Below are 26,351 nucleotides of genomic sequence, written 5' to 3' on the forward strand. Positions count from 1 at the left end.
TTCTCAATTGTCAATAGCAACTTAGATTTGTGATAATGATATTATTATTATTATTATTATTATTATGTTTGTTTAATTATATGCATTAATTTGTTTTTCCTTCAATGTTCACCTTTAATTATTCTTTGACTTTATGTTACTTCTGTCCAGTATGTGACTACTTTTTCTACAATGTGCTGTGTCTGTAATTGGCCTTGCGGCTGTTGGCTCAGCACATAAATAATACAGAATTGAATTGAATTACTAGAACTATTATTCATGGAATTATTAATTTATTAATATCATACAGACTGCCTTATATTGTATTTTGTTTGTTTGTTTTTGTGTCCTTCAACTTAATCGTACTAACTTTGTAATTGGCCTCTGATCTGTTAAATTTGCACGTATATAATTAAGAATTGAAATAAATTAAATTGAATCGATTTATTATTATTCTTTCTAAATATTTATATTTTACATTTCTCAGTTCTCAATAACAACTTAGATTTGTGCTAATGAAATTATTATTACTACTATTATTATAACTTTTTTGTTTTTAATTGTTTACTTCTCTGCATTAATGTGTTTTTCCTCCAGTGCTTGCCTTTAATTTGACTTCGACTTTTGTAATTGTCGGCCGCGCCATAGCTCAAGAGGTTCGTCGCTGGCTTCCCGCCGCGGCGGGCCGGGTTCGATCCCGGGTCTGGTCAAAGTGACGCTGGGGTAGGAGTTCTCCAAGTACTTTAGTTTCCCCTGCCAATCTTCATTCCACCAAATTCTCCGTCATCATAATCACCCGTGGCAGGCTACAATAGGCCAATCAGTGGCCGCCGTGCCGAGTGGACCCAGGTGGCTCCACCCCACAATAAGCGAATTTGTGATTGTCCATAATGTAATTACATTCGCCTACTTTGTGTTTTGTCTGTAATTGGCTTTGTAGCTGTTGACTCGGCACATAAATAAGAAAGAACTGAATTCAATTATTGTTATGTAAACTGGTTTTGCCGCTACCTAACTAACCTCCGACAATCTCATGTCCCTGTTTTCGCCGTTTGGATTACTCTCCGATGTTCCTCAAGGTTAGGCTCTCGGACCGCTGCTCGTCATTGTATCTGCTAATAACATACGTATATGCTGTGAAATTAACTGCTCCAAGTATATAATTTCTGCTGATGGTATGAAAATGTACCGTGAAGTTAAACATCCTGAGACTGGAATCTGCTGCAGCCTAACATTAAATCTGTGCAAGTTTGGTACACTGCTGTGTGAAACTCAGCATTACTGGGACTAAAATTATGCCCTTTTCAAGGAAAATAATCCTATGAGTATAAATTTTGCCAATCCTCTATAACTCTTACTGACTATGCTGATGAGATGGAGGGTATTTCTGAATTCTAAACTTAATTTTCATAACCATATCAACTATATATTTTCACATCGTTTTAAGTTGTTGAACTAGTTCGCTGTGTAACCTTCATGTTCTCGGCCCTTGAATGTTATGTTTATTGTATTTAATGGTAACTAGAAATAAGCTTGAATGCGCCTCTTTGGTTCGGAACTCTGTTTCCTCTACTGAGTATAACAAATTGAAAGCATCCAGCAGAAATTTGCAGCCTTGTGTTTTAATAATTTCTTTCCTCAAATTAATTACAATTACGCTTATGCCAGAGAGCAGCTAAAAGTTGCACACCTTACGTAAGAGGAAGCATCAACTCGATGTAAGTTTACCTTGGTTCTGAATTTTGCCCATCTGTATTGGAAACTGTTGATCTTCAATTTCCTGCTCTGTGTATCAAAGAATTTTCTATATTCAATGTCTGCTCTTCCAGCTAAAATTGTCCTTCTGCTTGATGTGCTTCACCTTCTATTGTTGTTTGCAGGAACGCTGGAGTGTTTAAAAAACGGGTTTCTTAATAATATGCTATAATGGCTGACACGATTGTAGTTGCTAGATTTTTATTATTGTCCAAGTTGCTTTGTTTTGTCCTTTGTCTTAGTCTATATGCATGTGTCTGTTTGTGTCTATCTTTGCTTATGTTTTTCATGGTTGACCTTTGGGCTGCCGAGTAAGCACGTAAATAAATAAAGAATTTAATTGAATTCTATTGTTGTTATTAATTGCATTTTATGAAGCTAACTTTTCAGAACACTTAAAGTTCCATAGCATGTGCATGTATATGCAATGCAGAATTTAACTCAAACAAGGCGAGTCAGTGGAAGAATTGTGGAAGTATTGTCGAATCCGACGCTAAGGATGCAACTTGTGAAATTTTCCCCCAATATTCTCAATCGAAATTTCACTATTTATTGTCTTTGATTTTGGCCTAAATTTTGTATTCACACTCCTTTATGTAAAATAAAAAAAGTATATTATTAAGATATTTTCAGCCAAAGCACAACAAAATATGTGTTATTAGCCGATTAGTTGAATTATACAGATAATATTGAAATAAATGTACAAGCAGCATAATTCAGTCTAAGTGGCCATCTTGAATCTTGGTTCTCATACACATATAATGACAGTGAAGTTTAAATTATTATAATTATTATTATATAGAGATATTATTTAAAATATGTACTTCTACCACTGGTAATCAATTCATAATCGAATACTCGTATTTTTTTGTTTGTAAATTGAACATATTCAGTAGTGCCACGATATTATTATTATTATTATTNTAGATTCCTTTTATAAAAGTTCTGAAGCATTGCAATATACGTATTTATAATAGGCTACAAGTTTCATTCAAATTGTATTGTAGAAACTGTCGCTGCACTATGAAAATAACTTCGACAATGAAATTTCCGCTATAAATATATGAACTCTTGTATGCTTCATCATGAACTGCTTTTGTTTTTAGCTTAATATAGATACGTTTTGTTCATCTGTCTAAATAGCTGAATAAGCTCGAGGCTGGTGTCGCATCAGAACCTTGTTAGATCGTGTTCTGACCCGTGATAAATTCGTATATATAGCATTCATCAACTCGACATCACGCACGTCTCTGAAGCTAGCAGCTCTGTCAATTGTGGACGCTTTCCGACGGCATCGCAACAGGGAAGCTTGACATCTTCTGCAGCTGTAATGTCGAATCACGTCTAATCATATGCAGTTTACTGCAACACTCATTTCAATTTACCTTACTTCATTTTTATATTAATATAAAAAAATTCGTAAGTCCTTATATTACAATGGTGGCTTTAGTGTAGACGTCATCTGTCTTCATGTTAGATAACTCATCGTGTTTCCCACATAATATAGTCCGGGTTTCGATTGCTTTGGTTAATTGAATTATCATGTCAGGTACTGCAAATAAAAGTGAATTCCTTTAAGGTATTATATTTAAGCATCCTGTTGCACTCCACACGATACATGATACAAACTCCGTCTTCAGTGCAAACCATATATTATAAGTGTTTCGTTTTGCTCTCCTTTACACACTACATGTTTCGACCACAAACGGCCATCACCAGGTGTATTGAAGAAAGCAGTCTTCTGGGATTTGGCACCGTGTATATGTGGTGTTAACCGACGTTTCGGAGGAACGTAAAAGCAGACACTGTCTGTTTCTACCGGTTCTCACGGTCTCTTCGCTTGCAGATTTCTTATATTTTTTCTTCTACCCTGTAGATGGAGGCGATACGTTCCTCCGAAACGTCGGTTAACACCACATATACACGGTGCCAAATCCCAGAAGACTGCTNNTCTTCAGTTCTAATTTTAAAATCTTTTCCAATTTTCCTCTAAATTTAAAATTTAAAAATGTCAGGGTTACTCGCCCTATGTCTATAGTGCTGCAGCGGCTACTTCTTGTATCTAGTACTGTACCAGTGTTATTCTGTGTAGTCTCTCTGTGTGCGTGCCGCTGCATGTCTTTGCTACCTGTGTTTTTAAATTTTAAATGTTAAACTAAGTGCAGTGTGACAGATACGTGAGTAATACACCTGATGATGGCCGTTTGTGGTCGAAACATGTAGTGTGTAAAGCAGAGCAAAACGAAACACTTATAATACATGGTTGCACTGAAGACGGAGTTCATATCATGTATTCCTTTAAGGTATTGAAAAGTATTAATACACCATGGTCCCAATGATTGTATTCTATTTATGATTACTGGTTGATATAGCGAATAGGCTATAGGCTGCACAACCGAGTAGTCGGGTTCAGTTCCCGGTAGGGGCAAGATATTCTATTCTCGCAACGTCTGAGGCCCAGTCATCCTCTTATACATTGGCTACTGGTAGTTGTATTCTTGGAGGTAAATTGGCCGGAATGGATAGCTGACACCTCACTTCCGCCTAGTTATGAGAGATTGGTGGAGTGATGCCTCCACTCCCCATACATCTTCATGGCGTGGAATTATTTTATCTTTATACGGAAAATATTTTCTCTGATCTCCATAGAGAAACCAGCTATCCAGACGTGAACTTCTCGCGACAGTCCTCTGTCTTGTGATAGCTACGTCTCACATTCCTTCAACTCAGCGTTAATAACCGTGGCACGAACGTTTATTCAACTGGGTTCTAAAGCTCTATAGCTCGGTAGGTTTCACCGGCGTTTGGATGAACATATTTCTTCCATCTTCAAAATCGAAGAGTGAGCTTGCATATTCTTTGATGGAGGCGGAACGTTCTTCAGAAACAGTGGCCAACTCTACCGGACAATCCCAGAAACTGCTTCTTATTGTAGACACCGCTGCGTAGAGTCCGTAGTTGATACAGCGGTACTACAAATCTGATAAAGAAGTATATACTAAATTTATTTCTAGTTGTAAGTTTTAGCTTTATTATTTTACTGCAGGCGTATTTGCATGTCAGCGACTTTGTGGACATGCATTTTGATACACCATTATGACGTTTCTTTCGTAACTAAATTACCAGTGTTTTGTAAAAAGTTTCCTTCACCGCATTTAAGCAGATTTTTTACTACAGGCGAGTTGAACTGAGCTGCTCCCCATTTACTGAAGTGGCTTCAGTTCAAGCTACCTTGACCTGCATCAGGATATCCATATCAGAATATTCAGTATTATTTTCAGGCCGTCTGTTCGCGTCCCTCTTTATATTATTTCAATCTACTGTACAAACTAAATTATTCTATAAGCCATGCCATAGGTCGGGCCGTTAGTCGCCTGCTTCCCACCGCTGCTGCCAGGGCTCGATCCCAGGTCATATCATGTGTGAGATTTTTTGTGGAAGAAGTGGTACTGGGGCAGATAATCTACGAGTACTTCGTTTTCCCCTGCCAATTCTCATTCCACTAGCTGTTCCAAATTCATTAATCATTCTGCCTTCGACGTTGTATAGTCTCAATACTGAAAGCGTCATTAAACAACCAACTTGAAAAAGGAAAGTAGTGTTATATGAAAACATAGATTCATCTGCCGTCTGCTATATTGCCCTCTCGGTACTTGTCTCAATGCACCGAGACGAATTATGGAAGTCTGAGTGACCTATTTTCTGGCGAACAATCCAAGCCGGGTGTTCCTAAACAGGAAGCAAAAAGTGCTAACCATCGCACCGCCACATTACGTATTTGTGCCAACTACATACATCACGTCTCTCCGAAGAGCATCGCCATCAAATATGAACCAGCTCCTTCATCCAGGAGTGAAGCAGTTCCCTGTGTTCGATTAATTGTCCGAGAACATTGGGAAGTTGAGATACTGCCCTGAAGATGGAGGTAGCGGATCCTTCCTACACGGTGGTACCTACCTGCAAGCTTAACATCCAAGATGGTTGTGAACTGAATTTTCAGATCTGTGAGAGACCGCCTCTGTGGTCTAGTGGTCAGAGTTCCTGGCTACAGATTCAGAGGACCCGGGTTCGATTCCCGACGCTACCAGATTTTTTAGAAGTAGTGGGTCTGAAACGGGGACCACTCAGCCTCGTGAGGATGATTGAGGAGCTATTTCAAGGAAATAGCGGCTCCGGTGTAGAAAACCGAGATTAACGGCCGTGGAGATTCGTTGCGCTGACCATGCGACACCCTCTATCCGCTAAAGATGGCACTAACTTCGCCGACAAGCGACGGTCGCTCGGTCGGTATAGTTCGCTTGCTGACTAAAACCACGGAGACTGTTGTTTTTTTTTTTCTTTTGTGAGAACCTCTTATCTCTGCACGTAAAATTTGACAGACTGATAACCGCTTGCTTAGTCTGAAGACAGAACATAACCACCTCCGTCCTGTACGTACGGTTTTCGTTGGCATGTACTCAGTAGGACAAGGAATCTGAAACATTATTACCGTGTTCAAGAAGTACTGAGCCAAGTGGGTCCAGTCAACACCCTCTTGTCGTAGCTTTCTGAGATCTATCTTAATATTATCATTAGTCTGGAGGTAAAGCTATAGACTTTAATTAGGGAGACGCTGGATTCGCATCTCAGCCACAAAATTTGCTATTCTGACTGAGACTTTTCGTAGTTTTCCTCAGTTCCTCCATGCAAATTCTGGCATAGTTCATCGATCAGACCGATGCCATTCTCTTCAAAATGAGTTCCAATTCGTTATCATTCATGTATCAACATACCGTCCGGCTCATATAGTTTCGATAGAGCTTATAGAGTTCAGACCAGAATCTTGGGAGTGTTTCCCAATTGCCCCATACGCCTCCCGTCCCTCTAAATCCAATAATTCAGTGCAATTCTTCATATGTCTGCATGTTCAGTTTCCAGTAAATCTGAAAGCACGAGTAAAGTAAAGAAACAGAACATATCATACACACACAGAGAGAACAAGGCAATTTGGATCACTTAAATGATAATAGTGATGCCATTAATACAGTCAAGTTATTTTTACCAGACGACAAAAAGAAATGTATAGCTTTAACAGCAATAATAATAGCAACATTAAATATTTCATAATTCATAATTTCCCAGTTCCCAAGAAACGATAGATTAAGGCGTAAAGATTGCATGACGTAATCTGTCTGGCAGAAGGAAATAGAAGAGACCACACAGGAGCGGTTGAAAACAGAGAAATTGTTTCTTCTGTAGGGTATTGAACCCCAGTAGTCCAGTAACCGGTTACTTAGCTAAACTAGCTCGTCTCGCAATAGTACTCTCACCCTTTAAACAGAATGGATTAATATCCATTTGTTATCGGATCCTCGTTTTCCATAGCCGGGAGTATCTGAGACTTCTTACAGCTTATACTGCAACCACCCCCTACCCTCCCCACACACACTTCGCTCTGTGTTCTTTGAACTCTCATCATGAAACGTAAATTACACGGAAAACTTCTTCTGAGTTTCTCTTATAAAAGAACCGAAGCAAGAAGCTAAAATAAAAAGGAAAGGGAAGGGAAGAAAGTGCGGTGTGTCTAACTTTGAACGTGCCAAGCTATTTCGCATATAACCAGTCGTTTGGCTTTTCTCGTAATACGCACATTTTCCGTACGCACTTCAAAAGAAAAGGAAAGGTTTACTTCAGCAAACAGGCGAAAACAAGGCCCCAAACTCTGCATTTTGACATACTCGTCTTTCTACGAATAACAGATTGGANAACGTGCCAAGCTATTTCGCATATAACCAGTCGTTTGCCTTTTCTCGTAATACGCACATTTTCCGTATGCACTTCAAAAGAAAAGAAAGGTTTACTGCAGCAAACAGGCGAAAACAAGGCCCCAGACTCTGCATTTTGACATACTCGTCTTTCTACGAATAACAGATTGGAGGTATTTACAAAATTATTTACTCGTCACATGGTTTATTACTCTCAGGGCAGAAACAAGGTAATATCCGGTTAGAATTTTGGACGCGTTAGAATCTCTACATGCCAATACCGGGGTGGGGCTATTGGATAGGCCATGACTGCCATCTTTACAAATTCTTACGCCCCAAACACTTATGGTCGCCTCTCCATCTCAGGTTACTCTGATATATACAGCTGAAACAAAGTCGTTAAATGATAGAACAATCAATTAGCGCCTGTAAGAAATGAGATGTAACAGAGAATGGATTCCATTTTGGGTGTCAAAGAGACTAGAATAGGTTTGCACCTTTGCACTCTACTCTGATGATACAATAGTCAGATTTTGCTCCTTGGTACTCTCTGCAGGGTGCTCACAGTATTTTTTTTTTCACTGAAGATAATCTAGCAACTTATTAAGGCTATGTTGCCTGCACGTATAATCCAGATTAATTAAACCTTTAACTTTAATACTCATTTAACGATCAAGTCTTTGTTGTCTGTTCACTTTGATCCAGATTAATTATCCACACATTTCCATTTCTTTCCGCTGGATGTGTTGCAGCGACATCTTAGGCTATGTTGTCTGCACGTATAATTCAGATTAATTAAACCCTTAACTTTGTTTCGCAGTTAACACTCAGGCTTTGTTGTCTGTGCAGTGAACGCGAAGCCACTCACGTTCGATGAGGTGTACAACCAGTCAAGCCCCACCAACTGCACGGTGTACTGCGGGGGTCTCACCAATGGCCTCACTGAGGAACTCATGCAGAAAACCTTCTCAGCTTTCGGAAACATCCAGGAGATCCGAGTTTTCAAGGACAAGGGCTACGCCTTCGTCAGGTGAGTAGGAAACACCTTGACGTGCAACACACAGTCACTGCTCTCTGCATAAGAACTGTATTAAACTTCTTATTTTCGAGAAATGCATGTTTGTGTCCGAGTGTGTCTTTTCAAATCTGTTTAGTTACCGTTCTAAATCTGAAACGAAGAACGGAAATTACCTTCCAAAACAACGCAAAGTGCTAAAGCAGTTGTTCTATTTTGTATAATTACATTACATAGGAGAGATACGGAAAATTTGAATGGCCACAGATATTTGTAACCTGTGACTATCACCACGTGAAATCGGATGATATACTCTTTTCTAAAAGGCCAAAGAGACTCGAAATGGACGTGTAAGCTGTTTAATGAGAAACTTGATCGTAAAAGTTTAATCTGTTTCGTTGTCATGTATAGGCGACGTACTAGGTAGGAATTCTTTTACGCGATACCACGGAACAGTGACTTTCTGTATAGTGTTCTTTATTCCGTGAAAAGTAATAATTAACCAATTTTGACCAGCTTTTGTTTAAGTTGGAATAATATTTACATGTTTGTCCTTTTTTTCTTTGAAGAGACTGTCACAAAAGCTACTAAAAAGTGAAGAGTAGTCCTGATATATGGGAATCAAGCAAGGAGTTTTGGCCACAGCCCATGAAACACACCTTCTTATCTCACAAGCTTCCAGTCCTACAGATATATGCTAATATTATAATCTACGATTATGACGTTTTGAATCATGAAGCGTACAGTTGCATATGTGATGAATCGATAATATTAGTGCAGTGTAGCAGTTTTAGCATAGTAAGACACCTGAAGATGGCCATTTAGGGCCGAAACATGTATCGAAAGTGAAAAAAAGAAGGAACAATTTGTTGCATTGTTGACGGACTGTATAGTAAATAAACAGTTTTAGATATAGTAACGCAACAGGATAACTAAATACATGATGGATGACGGCGTTTGTTCTATATGTGTGTAGGTAGCGGCCTTGCGACGAGCTGATCCCCTTTCCAGGGAGTTCTACCGATTGTCTCAAAATTAAGAAACTGAAATGAAACAAAGCGTTTCATGAATGCCCTATGCTCCAGGTGGGAGCAACAGGAAGAAGACAAAGAGAGAGAGATTTTATTATTTATCGCTCTGAAACTGAAAGCTAGATGGACACTTCGGCATCGCCGCCGTTCTACAAAAGCAATTATCTCAAAAAAAATTGTATATTTTTTCGAATACCTGTTATTAGGTTGTAGTTCAAGTGGTTAGTGGCTGGCTACCTTTCTCGACGGCCGGTTTCGATCCCAAGTAAGGTCATTTGAGATTTATGATGGTCAGAATGGCCCTAGGGCGATTTTTCTCGTAATACATCGATTTCCTCTGCCAATATTATTTCCAACACTTGCTCCAAATTCATTAATTATCCAAATTGCTGACGCTATAGAGACCCCGACACTGACAGCATCGATAAATAAGCAACGGAAAAAGATCTGTTATACACAATTCCAGGACTCTGTATTGAGTGGTGGCATCAGTTAGGTTATTCGCCATATTACTACTGACGTAAAATATCCAAAGTAGTCATTTGAAGTGTCCCCCTATGACGTATGTCATAACGATCTATCAACTTGTTCATAAATTTTCGGTGTAGTTGTGTAGGTGACGTGAAGAGTAGAGTGTGGTCTTGTGGTCTGTGAAACCATGTAGTTTCATGGGTGTTTTTTAGTCTGTTTTTTTTTTTTGTAGTTTCTTGGGGTGGGGTGAAACTGAGTCCACTTGTTACGTCGGTCACTGGCTGGTGTGTTGTACCAGCCCCGGATGTTAGCTGATGAGTGTGGAGCAGTCGGTGGAATGAGAATTGGCAGGGAAACCGAAGTACTCACAGAAAACCTGCCTCAGTGCCACTTTGTTCACCATAAATCCCACATGACCTGGGCTCGAATCCTGGCCGCCGCTGTGGGAAACCGGCGCATTGGATAGGTGGTTACGAACTTTTCTGAGGAATGTCTTATTTCCATGTTTAGGATAGCAACAAAATAGAACAATTTAACATCAAATGTATTTAGAATTAGAAATGTACGCATTAATACCTGGACAGTGAGTTAAAATAGTTAATAGTTAANACTTTAAATTCGGTGTTTGGTTTGTGTTATTAAATTGAGCAGGAATTGAGCCTGTTATTATGAAAAGGATACAACTACTCTTTCAAGTAACTTCCGTGAAAATAGCAATAAAAATATAAATTTTTTTCCAAATAACATGACCCTGATTATCTCCCATACAATATACCTACACGTATAGGGAATTATGGGAATATCTCCATACAGCTGCATTAGTGAACACCTTTTTTACGAAAAATAAGCAACGTTGAAACTTTCCAAGTGGATTCTAGCATCAAGTGGCTCAGCCCACATTGTAAAGCCGTTTGTGTATCTCAGGTTAGATAGTTTTCATGAGAAAACCTGCAGACCTTAATGAAGCTTATATTTATTTTCATGTACCCGTTGAGTAGTAAGTCATTTTTATGCTTTCGGTACGTGATCGAGAGTTCTCACCCCCTATATCCAAAATTACTTGACGGACAACAGTTATATCTAGTGCATGTAGCCTACACTAAAATTTATCGTATAAATCTAATTTTTGTTCGTGTGGATTCAGTGTAACTTGTACCTCACATGAATACCAATTGTAACTTAACCGTATATAAGATTTGAGGTTTTCACGGCGATGACTATGAAGAAAGCAGTCTTCTGGGATGTGGCGCCGTGTAGATATTGTGTTAACCGACGTTTCGGAGGAGAGTATCGCCTCCATCTTTAAGGTAGAAGAAAAAGAAGAAAATCCGCGAGCGAGGAACCAGCGTCAGCAGGTGCTAACAGACTATTTAGTCCGAAACGTCGGTTAACACAATATCTAAACTGCATCACATCTCAGAAGACTGTTTCTTCATAACTTAATCGGTTCTATCAAGAATAGATCGTCCTACAAAATATATGCAGACCATAAAGTACAGATCCCATTAAAGTACGTAAGACTTATTCGAAAATACTTTTCATTGTCATATTAAAAAATAAAAAACATCTTAGATCCTTTATTCAAATAACCCTCAAAGTTTGAGGCCATTTATGATACTCGTATTTTGATGAGCTTCGCCATGGAATCAGTGATTACTAAGTTAGCCTGCTATTTTCTTACCTGCTTTATTTCTTTAAGACGTACGCGTTTCGCCATGTTGCATATTTATGTTTCTGGCTTTTCACAGTAAACAACTATTTTTCCGTCTAACTATTAACCGACTGATTTTTGTAATGGATGTGCGACGTATTTTTGGAGGTGTAAGAACTTTTAAATACGGCGCATTCTCGGACCAGTGTAATATTACATCAAGTGATAATGCAACTGAAATTATCAGTAAAGCAACGGCACTCATGTTACGAAAGCATACGGCACTTTTGTATAAGTTTGTTTGCCGTATTGCAGTGAGCAAGTAAGTCCTGCAGCCGGCATTGTAGACGTGAGTTATATTGGCCTTCCTCTCTCTGCACCAAATTCTATGATGGGTTCCGAGTTCAAAGGAGGTACCGTATAATTCTTATGCAGCCCCCCAATTTATAAAGTATCAAAACTAAACCTCATGTTATGGAGGATACAACAGTGTACATCCGAATTTTAAAATTCTGCCGTTAATCATATCAAAATTCCTCTACCCCTGTGTCTAGGTAATATTTCTTACCACTCTTCTCCGATTTCATACTGTCATCAGAAAGCTTGGGAACCTTTCGACAAAGTGACACGCTTCCTCACCCCGAAGTGAAATGTCTCTCACTTTGTCGCGCTGTCAGAAATAAGCAGTGTGCTTCTTGTACTCCTTAGTATGTATATGAAGCCGTGGTGTTATTAGTAGCTTATTTGGTCTTATTTTCTTATAAAGCAATTTTCTCAGATTTCGCAATAGAGTTTTCTTATGACACACGATGGAAACGTGAGACAGTATATTTGTAATGGAATTAAAACTTTGATAGAATTTGTTTAATTGGGAAGCCTTGCAGTGACAGTCAAAGTGTTCCTAGTGCGAAATGAGCCGTGAATGAACACTTTTGTATATTTTCACTACTTACGAGGATGCCGGAAATGGAAAGTTCGGAGCAGATAAATGCTACTCCCTTTCAGCATGCTAATTTTTTATTTAAATACATGCTCCTCTATTGTAGTGTTTTTCAGTACATTCTGCGGCTGAGCAGTTTTCTCTGTATGTGTGACCAGACAACACAGAGACGGTCTGCTGATAAGCAACAGCAGCAGAACTGAGTTGTTGCAATTTCATTCTCGTTTTTTGCTTAGTATTGTAATTTTTTTCTGTTAGAGAAACACTGCGTGAATTGGCGTAGTCATGGTCGCGAATGATTGAAAAAAAATAGTTACTTGGCCACAGAAAAATTTCCTCAATTCGTTATTACTACAGTTGTTTGGAAGCTAATGTTAATAATTAATGGTTTCTTCACTTCATAAACAATTTTTTTTCCCTTGGCACTACAGCCCCAGTGGGCCTAGGCCTACCTCCTTGAACTCCGTTCACTTCGGTTTTTCTATATCATACACATTCGGTAGGCGAGCGATCAGCTCTTCGCAAGGCCTCTACCTGTAGACAAACACAGAAAAACGCTCAAACAACATCCATGCCCTGAGTGGGATTCGAACCCACGATCCCGGCTTCCGAGCGAGCGAAGACAGTGCACGCCTTAGACCGCTCGGCTAGCGTGACCGGCCATAGAGAGCTATAGTGGATATAATTAAGAAAGAGGACATATTCTGCTTTCGACAGGACCATGATTCCTGCTCTTGGCCGTTAATCAGCAATACGAATACGGTAATGCGCAGGAACACAAATTTTATTGCTGATAATGATAGGCCTTGTCAGCATTTGAGGCAGAGCACTGCAGAAAACAAAAAGTATTTGTAGGATTCGAGGTTTTCACAGCGGTGACTATGACGAAAGTAGTCTTGTGGGATGTGACACAGAGTAGATATTGCGTTAACCGACGTTTCGGAGGAATGTATCGCCTCCATCTTCAGGGTAGAATAAAAAAATAAGAAACAAATATAAATCACTCCGTCCAATGTGACCTGTAAGTTTTTTACTACATGAAAACTTAAGGGTGTTAAGTTTTCATATAGTAAAAAACTTACAGGTCACATTGGACGGAGTGATTTATATTTGTAATTGTTAGTGTGACGGACCAGAATGAAGCAAATCAAAAATAAGAAAATCCGCGAACGAGGAACCAGTGTGAGCAGTTGTGAGTATCTACACGACCCCACATCCCAGAATACTGCTTTCTTCAAAAAGTATTTGTATTGTAATTTGACCATATTGATTAAAAGTTTAAAGTAGGTCTCTGAGATATCAATGTAATATATAACTAATTAATGAACCAGCCAACTATCTAATTAAACAACACCTCTGAGAAGAATCATTTTTGAGAAATTAGTAGTCGCTGAGTTGATGAAACAGTTAGTGCTCCTTACAGAAACAAAAGGTTCATAGCTGTGTTCACAAACACACACCAAATTCCTTTTTAAATTTCATAACTATGAAGAATTAACACCTGCCAGTTCCCCAAAATGCATAATAACACTGTGTCGGTTGTCCGCTACTGCCTATTCAATATATTCGTAGCTCACTTCAATATCTGGAGACCTTCTGCACCATTGTTAACTCGGGGACCCACCATTCCGTGTTGACAAAAACCCCATCTGTAGCGTCAGTTATTTTGAAGGTCTTAGTAAGCAGGGTGATCAAGAGAGGCTTTGGACTGAAGACAGTTGAAAGAGGAGAAGTTTAGAGAAAACTGCATAATGAGGAGCTTCATAACTTGTACACCAAGTGTAATTATAACGACCAAGTCAGGCAGGATTGGATGCACAGGGAAAGTAGAACGCATGGGAAACAAGAAGAGAACGTAGACGTATTAAAATGGATCTTGGAATAAAGGATTTGGAGATCTGGACTGGATTCATCTGGCTTAAGACAGAGGCCAATGGAGGGTTCTTGTGTACGCGGCAAATAAACCTTCGGGTTTAATAAAATGCTGAAAATTTCGTGAGTGGGTGAGCAATTGTTGGCCTCTTAAGGAGAACCCGGATCCATGGAGTTAGTTTGTGACCAGTTATTTAAAGGATGAATTGCTTCTACGAGAATTTACTTTCATTTTAGCTTGATTAGAGATGGATCTATATTCGAACCGGTAAGAACTAGAAATAAATCAATTCAGTAACTTCTAGGGTAGACTTATTATGAAATTTCCTTTAAATTCTTTCAGTAGCTAGGAAGTGAAAGATTTTAGCAGACGGACATTCGGATCCGATATCGCTCTTGTGGGTTCATGTTATGCATTTTATCCGAAGGACAAGCAGAGACGATTGCAGAATAAAATGTTGCAGCTGTTCCGTTTATACTCCAGAAAATATAGCAGAATACCACAGTACCAGGGGCTGTCAAGAAATTACATTTTCTAGTCATAAGTACTCGTATTCCCACATGCAGCACTCAACAAGCTCTGCAATGCGTTTACAACGCGTTTGTATGTCTATTTATAGCCAGTGAACCTTTGTTTGTCGCACTCATTTTTCTAATTTTGGATGAAACAAGTAATTCTCTGTTTTATTTATTTCGATTGGTTTCAGTAGTGGTGTGGGTCCATGTTCGTTGGGGCAATCATTTTTTGTTTCTGTCAGAAGCTGGTACGGAGATCGACGGACGAACAAACCAGACCCTGTAATGAAGTCGGATTCGTGTCAATTTACAATGTATAGCTTTACAACACAATTGAACTAATTACACAAGGATTTTAATGTGATTTTTAGGAGCTACATACATATAATTCAAACGGTTATATCAATAACAATAGCAACTACAATACAATAGACCCTCCCACTCCCTCGATATGCCGTGTATTCTCGCTGGATAAATAACTACAACGATTGACTTGTTCGCAAAGTGTAATTTCATTCTGGGCCTCCATTCGTTTCCAAATTCGTTTAAACTCGTCTATTCGCTGTTGGTTCTTTGAAGCTGTCGTTTTAACCCCCTCCACACTACGCGAGAGACATCTCGCGGAAACTTGTATTCTTTCTCTCCTTAATTCATTCGATTTTGAAAATATCAGTGAAACCTGGACTGTGTCCACTCTCAACACAAAGTCAAGGTGGTGGTGGTGCTGGTGGCGGCTGTGGCGGTAGCGGTNAATTTGGAAAGCCTCTCATTGACCTAACAAGTGCACGTAAACTAGCAGCATTTAAACTGGATATGCAGCTGAGTATCTTCTTAAAGACACTAATGAGAAACAGAGCGTCAAGGAATCGCTGAATCAAATTGAGTTCTGAAAGTTTCGACCTAACTAATATGGCTTCTACATATTATCATAAGTTCCAATAATAAATCTTTTATAGCATGAGGCTAAACTTTCTTTTGGATTTTTTCAAGCTTAGATCAAGCAATCAATGTGATGGAGTTCCCCGCTACATAAGGTAAAAGGAAAACTGTCCCGTAACCGGCCGTGAAGGCCCATAGGGTTGTGAGGCATCGAGGCTTCCACATCTTCTAGGCAGTCATCTCAGAGATGGCGGTAAAATTGTCAGCCTTACGCGCCGGCCGCCCTTTTGCACCCTAGGAAAATTCCTCGTACTTACTTCTTTTAGAGGTAGAGTCGACCCCAGGGCCATATTGCGGCTGGAAAGAATATATAAATTGAAAAATTCCACCTCATCGGTACTCGAACCCGAGACCTTCCGAATTATAGCATAGTGCCTCAACCAACTACGCTACCGCGTACCTCTCCGGCCAAAAAAGCGTACTCGAATTTAGGCCTCCTAGACCGTCATACAAAATCGCAAGGCTGTGCGTAGCAGAAAAGGAAAATGCAATAAAAAGAATAAAACCTAATGTTTTCAGGCCTACTGGAAAAAGTCGACATGACTCTGAAAGTAAAGTTTATGGTCTAACACGGCTCCAGTATCTGTACTACACTGGCAACATGTCACATAATTCGTAACTAGAAGTAATACTGTAATTTCACGAGTAAAGCATATAACTGTAGGTTATCCAAACAACAATTCTGAACAGTGTCTGTATCACAGTGCAAAAGCCGGCAATCTGCAACATTCGTGACAAAACGGTACATCTTAAAGTCATCGACAAACAAGACAGTTGGAATCATTAATGGATCCATAAAGATCATTAATAAAAGTACTACCTCGCAAGTGTCCTAAATTGGATCCTTCGTGATAATACGGTACAGCTTACAGTCATCAACAAACAAAGAAATTTGAATGAAGAATGGATCCATAAAGATCAGTAATAAAAGTATTAACCTGCAAAGGCCCTAACCTGGATCCTTGTGGAACACGAGACTTCGTAGCATAAGAAGAGAACAGGGTGTCAGGGACTATAACCGGCGCTTCTCTGTTGGTCAAGTATCTATTAAACTAATAGTTACTATAGGATTCTGACGATGGTGTATAACACACAGAGATAATGGGTTTTCGGGCTTTATCCATCGTCCTGGTTTTTAAGATAACTAAGAAAGACACGACGTTTCGGAAACTGGATCTGTTTCCGTCCTCAGGTGAGGGAAAACACCTGTTCTGTTGGGTCCCTTAGAAAGAGCTAGCCTCAATCACTGGACGATGGATAAAGTCTGAAAATCCAATATCTCTGTATCTATGAAACTATTTAACAAACCATTGACATTACATAAATTGAAATAAACGGAATAGTTTGACCTTGAGTTCAAACTGAGTACAAAAGATTAGCAACGTAAGTAACCGAATTGGTCGAAGTGGAACCATGCCTACAGAAACCATGCTGAGAAAGTTTAAGGTTATGTTTAAAGAAATAAGATAAATGATCACGGATGATAAATTAAAAAACTTTGGAAAGAGTAAGAGACAGGTCTATAGTTACTAACCATACTGCTAACTTTTTTAAGAAAGTGGAACAGTAGCAGCAGCAGCAGCCTCTTTCCACAGGATGGAAATGTCTCACTAGTTGCACTAAGGTTAAAGATGTATAAATATATGATAGCATCCCTTAATGACAAAAATGGAAGTCGGTCAGCGCCCACGCGCTTCGAAGGTCTGAAACGCTTTACAACCTTACCAAAGTCAACAGCAAAAGTAGGAGGTGTGGGTAAGAAGTGTGAAGCAACAGAATGACATGAAGTGAAGGCGATAACATTGATTGTGATGTTGACAATAATAACAGTAGTAATTCAATGAAGTTGCTTTAGTTGACTTCTTGCCAGAGAAACCTTTAACTGAGGAGCACACTATGTGTGCAAAACTAAAGCTACATTAAAATCCAGACCAAGAATTAAATACAAAAACTAAAGCAGTTCAGATAACAGGATCTATGACCTAAGTAGGATTAAATGAAGGAAATACTATCCTCGGAGGAGATAATGTCCAGGCATCTGCAGATGTTCACAGAGATATTGGATTTTCCGACTTTATCCATCGTCCTGGTTTTAAGATAACTAAGAACAACACGACGTTTCGGAAACTGGATCTGTTTCCGTCCTCAGGCGAGGGAAAACACCTATTCTGTTGGGTCCCTTAGAAAGAGCCGGCATCAATCACAGGACAACCGATGTCACAAAACACTAAGACTATAGTGATTGAGGGTAGCACTTTCTAAGGGACCCAACAGAATAGGTGTTTTCCCTCACCTGAGGACGGAAACAGATACAGCTTCCGAAACGTCGTGCTTTTCTTAGTCATCTTAAAACCAGGACGATGGATAAAGTCCGAAAATCCAATATCTCTGTGTGTTATACACCATCGTCAGAATCCTGTAGTAACTATCGGCAGATGTTGTTTTCAGCTATGGCACACCTTGATGAAGGGCCCAGTCTCGAGGCATTACTGATATTAAAGGTGGAGAAGTCCATAATTCACTCATTGGATACATGGAGACCAGTATCCATAATTAAGCAAAGACTGAGCTTGTTCTTGAAAACGTTAACAAAAATAACGAATCAAGATATAGTCCGGAATAAACTGTTTTGAAATTTAAGTATTTCAAATTTGATTCGTAATTACGATGACAATTTGTCTGAATTAGTCCACTGATGAAAAACTACTAACTTTATTTGCATGGTGGCATGACGCTTGAAAGCCGGAACAGTTCATTACTAGGCAACGGCTCGGTAAACACATTACCGCGGAAGCGAACGCGGGCAACAATATGAAAGCGATGTTTTCCAAAAGAGAAGAGCAAGATTTAAATCCACGACAGACCTGAACAAAAAAAAAATGCATCAAGGTGATGTCTCCGTTTATGTAAAGATTGTAGGCTTAATTTCTCTAAGGCATCGGTGTAATAATAATAATAATAATAATATACCACTGATAAAGATGCCACTAATAAATGGCTAAATTAGGAGCAGATCTAGTGATTCCCGCTAGGAATTACAGAAAGTTCATAATAATAAAATAAAAGCATTGCCAGTTGATAGAAACAAGAGATATGGGGAGTCCAGTGAAATCGCGGAACACATGCTTTTGCCTAATTACAAGGCTGTGCCACGCTAGGAACTCCTGCTGCTGTACCTACTGAGAGATATGATCAGCTCACCCGAGGCTGTGCAGGTACTGAGGATCCGCCCAGACATACTCCATTGTGGCGAAAGCAGGAAAAGCGCAGTCGATATTAATAACCTAGCGTTGGCATTGCGTTATAATCTTCAAAGGACATATACAAGCAAAATTAATAAATTACAGAAGTAGCTGAAGAAGCCAAGGAAATGTTGCAACTGAAACGATCATATATTGAGCCGTTGTTTTCCTCTACTAGAAACGTAATCCGTCGAAGACTCGCCAACAAAGTAAGGACCGAAATACTTGTCGCCATCAATGCATAAATAGTGGCTCATGTGTGTGTGTCATGCAGCGGCGAGAATTTCCGTAAATGTCTAATGACGTCACGTGTATTGGTGACTATAGACAGGGGTTTAGATTGGATGATTGGATTTATTGACAACTAGTAGCTATTTATTTTACATGTGAACTCAAAAGTTACAGGAGCCAGTTACAAAGTTAGTGCAATTAGAGGCCGCGCCATAGCTTATGCGGTTAGTCGTTGGCTAGAGGGTGTTGCGTGGTCAGCGCAACGCATCCAAGAGGCCGTTAATTTCGGTTCTCTAGCCCGGAGCCTCCATTTCCTTGAAATGGCTCCTCACTTATCATCACGAGGCTGAGTGGACCGTTTCAGACCCACTATTTCTCAGAAAATCTGATAGCGCCGGGAATGGAACCCGGACCTTTGGATCTGTAGCCAAGAATGCTGACCACTAGACCACAGTGGCAGTAGTAGTAGTAATAATAAGAATAAGAATATATACTTCCCTTTACTAATTAGGCAATTTAATGCCTCGACAGAATTAAATTGTCTGTAAAATGTCTCCTTGGGCTCCCTCACAGTATGCGTCCTATAGATTATAAACATGACTGTACGATAGATTTGTTCTGCTGTCTTCGTCCTTTCTATTAGGTGGCATTTTCCTCTCTTCCTGTGCCTGGTATTCATTTTCGCTAATCGACATCTTAGTTCATGGTGGTAGGCCTAGGCCCACTGGGGCCGTAGTGACAAGGAAAAAAAATAAAATAAATCGACATCTTAAGCATTTAGTTTCCTACGCACTACATCAGTATTGTTTACTTTCATGTGTAGCTCTGTTTATCCAGCGAAGGGTCCCAAGTCCTCAGTTCTGCCGAATCTGTTCTTTTGCTTTTCACTATGTGTACATGTTTCGGTTACGTGTTTTTATCACTGATTTATCCAGTATTTCTTTTACTCTTCTCCATCCCTATATTTTTTTTTCCAGTTTCCCTAAATAATTTAATTATATCTTTAAATATTTACCTTTTATTTTTTAAATCTAACTTTTCGAGATTATCAAATTTCCTCCTTATATAAATTTAAATCTAACACAATATTACTTATTTTTCTTCAAAGAGCCGTGTAATTTTACGAAACCGAAGTTGTAAAGAATTAAGCGATAAATTAAATTCCTTCCATCTGCATCAAGAATATGGAAAGTTTGTAAATTGACTTGACGTAAGATGAGGTCACATCTAACACAGGGGTTTGCTTTAGCGTTGTATAGATCTACTCTGCATTACAATTCTTTCACAAAATGTCAACAAGATCTTAAACTGTCAAAGGTGGTTTCACTGTCCTTCAATAAAAGATATCCTTAACTCATATGGCACGATCGAAGTTTATTTTGCAAGTTCAACCCATAAATGCAGCGTTACTGTTCTACATATTGTAGAAAGTACTGCGTCTTCGCTGAAATTGGTTTATACCTGGTACACAAGAGCAACCATGGTCAGATGTCCTTTTTTTCCAATTTTTAAAAATATGTCCTTAAATAGATATACAGGTATATCTAAGTGAATACGTTAATAGGCGTACTGTGTAGTCATTGTCATGATCTGCTCAGTAAGTCAGTTTAAGATGCTTTCTCAGATGCATGGATTATATATAACATGCAGATGAGAAGCGTCTTAATACATATATATATATATAGGTTAATAATTTTGATGATAAATTTAGATGACTATGCAAGCAAACGACCGTGGCCTAGCTTAAGGTGCTGTCACAGCATCTACTTGGAAGGACTAAGCATATTACGATTATCAAACAAGATAGATGACCGTTGGGTCAAGAATCGAAGCAAGGACCTCCAAAATAAAAATCAGGGCTTTGAGCAGGTCGAATAGAAAGGAAAGTAATGTACGCAAATTTAAATAAACTTCTACGCCATCAAAGCTGAGAATACATGTCTTATAGCTGAGTTTGGTTGATATTCATGAAGAAGGTCCAATATGTGAAACGACTCGGCCAGTCGAAATGCAATCACACCTATGTTTATTTTCATGAACATAAAATATTCATTGCTGCGTTAGCGATACAACAGCCATCTATGAGTAGAAATCGGTAGTGATGCCGCAAATAGCTACCATCTCGCGGCGGAAACTGAAACCACATGGTGTAGTTGAGGAAATTGAATGGATGTGAAGTAGGTCAAGTCTCGCCGTTATGCACAACAGAAAACGTGGGTAAAATTAAGTTTCATTTCTTTATGTAGAAAAGTTTTCAAGCTTCCTTTCTGAATGTATGTTGCAACCATTGTCATTTTCTTATACGTATATGAACTCTTCAGAATGTCATTCTTCTTCTCTTAATCAGAACTTCCGGTATGTTTTGTCTTAGTGCTGTCGATATTGGTCTCACTGTAGCAGTCACCTAAATCAGGCGGGCTTTAATAAACATGGAAAGGGGAACGCTATCAATTTTCGTTCATAAACTCACTACGTAGTTCAATGGTTATCTATAGTAATCTCATTATATCTGGCAGGGGAGCTTTCACAACACTTCGCTTATACACTCAGTCAGGGGGAAAGAGTTTGATAATAAAACGAGAACCTACAACTTATAATAAAAGAAATTTGATCTTAGCAGTGTCGGATTGAAGGCACTGAAACTTCCTTCAGCGCCGAAGCTACAGCAATATCTTCAACAGATTTTCAGTAATATGAAAGTTTCCGTATAACGGTGAAGCTTACTAGAGTGTGTTTTTTGTGAACAGATTTTCGAGGTGGATATTTGGATCAAAGTAACAGAAACAGAAAGGAGAACTGGGAATATTTTGTAACGCGGGGCTTCATATTGTGACGTCACTCGCGAGACCGCAGAGTTCACACTCTTCAGCTAATATTGTTAGGTTAATTGAATCAAGGACTATGAGATGGGGACAGTTTTAAGGTCTAGCTGTGTACAAGATGGTAATAGAATTTGTTTAAAAGATATTTGAGGATGAATCATACTTTAAGTAGGCAACTTTACGGAAAAAGAGTCCTGCGTGTTTAATGAATTCTCCACCGTGAAAACAGCGGCTGATATATCTCTGATTGTGACGTGGCGGTGGTAAGTCCTCAGGTATGTATTTATGTTTTAAAGAGAAATAGGTCGAGAGGTGAGGGCTGAATTCAGCTGGCTCACAATGGAGGCAGATGAGCCTCTGTGAACGTGGTGCTGAATCTTCGTGAGTGCCCGATAAATGTTCGCTGTGCTATTATATAATGAGATGATGGATGAGCAGATACGCAGATAGATGGACGCATCGATATGTAGGCAAGGAATGCAACACGATGTGCAGGAAAGGTGAAATAGGAGTTAGGACGTGACATAAGTGGGATTTATGGCGAATAAAATGACACTTCTGCAGGTTTCCTCTGAAAACCTCGATTTTTCACCTGCCAGAGCTCGTTCCCTGCAAGATCCACTCTCATCTGTCTCTCTTTCCTCTGAGGTGTGTGATATCTTCTGTTGGCCACCGCGTTATCATATTCTTGGCGTTTCATCTCACAGCTAGAGAATTCCAATAAGCTGAACCCTTCATGAAAAGCCGCCGGTTTTGCAGCTACTCAAGAATTTCCCCAACATTTTGTAGAACCCGAAGGTTAATTACTGTGCACACAAGATCCCTCCATTGGTCCCTATCCTGTCACTAAGAACCGCTTTAATATTATCCATCCACCTGCTTCTTGGTCTTCCTAGAAGTCTCTTTCCTTCTGGCTTTCACACCAATATCCTAATATGCATCCGTACTACTACCCATCTCATTCTCCATGACTTGATCATTCTAATTACACTTTAGTTCTAGTGTTTGCCTTAATTCACAGCAAAGGAAGTAGCTAGGTGATTACCGTAAGCCAGTCCCACTGTTTAATTATTGGATGTTGTCAATTATGTGTTTATTGTTAAGTAATTATAGTAATTAAATTATTAACATCAGATTACCTCAGTATGTAACATACACGTGTACATACAAGAAAGTACTATAAAATTTGGAGAACGCCCAGGCTAAGAAAAGATTGACCGCAGGTTATTTAATGACGTGGCATCAATGCAAAAGATATTTGGCGATGAGACATGTCGGTGAACTGGAAGGGACCGATAAAGAAGTGGCTGTGACCTACCCATTCGTAGCGACCAAACCAAAGCACAAAACTTACCACCATGGTTATCTGTATCCTGCTGGAAGTTCGAACTGGCTATTCTCTGTAAGGTTTGAGGTTTTCACGGCGGTAACTGTGAAGAATGCCATCTTCTGGGATGTAGCTCCATGTAGATCTTGTGTGAACCGACGTTTCGGTCTATGAATGCATGTCAGAAGAGTTATCACTTAAACTGATTTGCTCGGTTTCAACATGACAGTAGGGGTATGCGGTAGCGTAGTTGGTTGAGACACTATGCTGCAAGCCAGAAGGTAGCTGGTTCAAGTCCCGATGAGGTCATTGGATTTTGGCCGCACCATAGCTCAAGCGGTTAGTCGCTGGCTTCCCACCGCGGCGGCCCGGGTTCGATCCCGTGTCTGGTCACTTTTTTATATCAAGTAGCTGATAATCATGAAGCAGGCTAAGAAATTTCCAGTTGTTACGCAGCTCGAGCCTACATGGTGGTGGTCATAAAAGTCCGCCATTGGACCATATCTTGTCAGTTCAATCCAGTTAAATACTAAGAACATATTTTTTGTAATATATTATAATCTAAATTCCGTTTTATTATTATCTCCTCATCTAGGTACGTCAGTCATACTGTCATGTTATTGCTAGTGGGGTGGGACTAAGTGCCTTGTACTGCGGCCACTTCTGGCCTATTGTACCGGCCCCAGATGATAGGTGAGGGTGATTGTGGAGCAATTGGTGGAATGAAGATTGGCAGGGGAAACCGAAGTACTCGGAGGAAATCTGCCCCAGCGCCACTCTGTCCACCACAAATCCCACTTGACCAGACCAGGGATCGAACCCGGGCCGCCGCTGTGGGAAGTCATAACAATTAATTACGGCATTGCGCTAGTATATTTGTGTTAAGAAAATATTCAGAGTACCGGAAACTTGTCATTAAGAGGTTAATTACAACTTTTAAAATACCGGGGTGAATGTTCAGTAGTGATTGTTGAATGGATAGAATGGGCTTGTTAATGCAGTGTATGCTTATAGCCATGTTCCCAGTTTTTACCACATGAAAAGAAGAACTGTTTGATATAAGTGCGATTGTGCAACCTTTATATGGCTTGCACCATTTCAACCATTATTCATGTTTCTGTGTTGCTTATTTAACTATGATGTCAGTATCGAGACTGCGTAGCGTCAGATAATATGATGATTAATGAATATGGAGTAGATGGTGGAGTGAAAATTGGAAAGAAAAACCGAAGTTTTCGGTGAAAACCCATTCCAGTTCCACGTTAACCACAGAAATCCCACATAGCCTGACCTAGTATCGAACACTGGCCGTCGCGGTGTGGTTCATTATTTAGTGTGACGTAGCATCGGATGTAGACCTACATGTAACGACAACTTGTCATGAGCACTGTCGAAAGAGTCCATTTTACGTACATTCAGTGTATTCTTCTGTGATTAATCGATGTTGCTGATGAATGAGAAACACTGGACTACAATAACTAGTTCCAACTTCCGTTGAATATTTCTTTCGTTAAAGAACAAGACATTATGCATTCATTTCTGTTAGTTTATTGTATATTTGTTAATTTTCTACTAATGTTTATGCGCTGTGTTTTGTTTGAACGAGTTTATGTATGTTATTTGTCTGTTGTCTTATTGTAGTACTACTGTCACCGGATGAAAACCCATTTGCAGTTAAATAATAATAAGAAAGTAATACAGATTCAGCCGAGATGAAGCTGGAAGAAAATAACATTCAGTAACTTGGCATTTCAGTTGCAGAATGTGATACGACCTTAAATATATTGTTCAGAATAATTAAACAAAATAAGGCTTGATAGATACTCGTATTTTACAGAACTTCTTGTACTTCTTTCGTATTATAGGAACATACACGTACAAGAATAATCCATTTTTCTTGTGTATAATTGCAACAGCGTTCTCTCATTATAGCACCCCTCGCCTCTACCTCTCCTCAGACTTCCCTCTGTCAACAATCAGCTGCTCATGTCATGTTCAGAGTCCCCTGGGCGCGGAGAGGAGACAGTAAATTGACGGCGATGTTTACTGGTTCGATGATTGCAGATTCTCGACCAAGGAGTCAGCTACCCACGCCATCGTGGCTGTTCACAACACGGATATCAATGGTCAGACGGTGAAGTGTTCCTGGGGAAAGGAATCCGGAGATCCTAACAACGCCCAGGCTACCGGACAGGTGAGTGAACAGGTGAATGTCATGATTTCTTTCTTACTCTACAGAATGATCCAGAGTAAATTAGCTTAATTCTAGTGAACAGAAATTAACAGCACTTTCATTTGTGGGCCACTACGTCGCAGAATATGAGTGAATGCAGTAGCGATATTCAATGATACCTTTCGTCTTCGCGGGACGGAACGGTGGCGGCCATGATGCTATGCAGTAGATTTTGAGTGCTACGTTCTAATCTGCTGTCTGAGCGCTAAGAGAAAAGTTTATGGCGTGGCTTAGCAGTGCTGCCTCACGTCATATCCGACCCCCACTGGAAATTAGAACACAGAATTTCGAGAGTGTCCCAGCGCCATTCTATGAGTGCGTATTCAATTTATGCAAAGAATGAAGTCCAGCTATATTTTATTGTCTTTTCGGACTACCTTGTAGCTTAGCACAGGGATTTTTTTTCCTTGGCACTACAGCCCCAGTGGGCCTAGGCCTACCTCCATGAACTCCGTTCACTTCGGTTTTTCTAGATCTTACACATTCGGTAGGACTCCTTGGGCGAGTGATCAGCTCGTCTCAAGGCCTCTACCTGTAGACAAACACAGAAAAACGCACACAAACATCCATGCCCTGAGTTGGA

General features: G+C 39.6%; 1 protein-coding gene across 6 annotated transcripts in view; it reads left to right on the top strand.

The window, feature by feature from the left end:
- LOC111862160 (nucleolysin TIA-1) overlaps positions 1-26,351 on the top strand; it is an 872,186-nt gene that overhangs the window by 808,766 nt on the left and 37,069 nt on the right. For 4 of the 6 annotated variants that reach the window (XM_023847344.2, XM_023847339.2, XM_023847340.2 and 1 more), the window contains 2 exons: positions 8,328-8,508; positions 25,600-25,741. In XM_023847344.2, coding sequence (XP_023703112.1) covers positions 8,328-8,508; positions 25,600-25,741 — 323 coding nt within the window. The remainder of the gene's footprint in view (positions 1-8,327; positions 8,509-25,599; positions 25,742-26,351) is intronic. The other 2 variants (XM_023847341.2, XM_023847342.2) reach the window with 1 other exon arrangement.

This window comes from Cryptotermes secundus, unplaced genomic scaffold, assembly GCF_002891405.2.
Source record: "Cryptotermes secundus unplaced genomic scaffold, Csec_1.0 scaffold859, whole genome shotgun sequence".
NCBI classification, from domain to species: Eukaryota; Metazoa; Arthropoda; class Insecta; order Blattodea; family Kalotermitidae; genus Cryptotermes; species Cryptotermes secundus.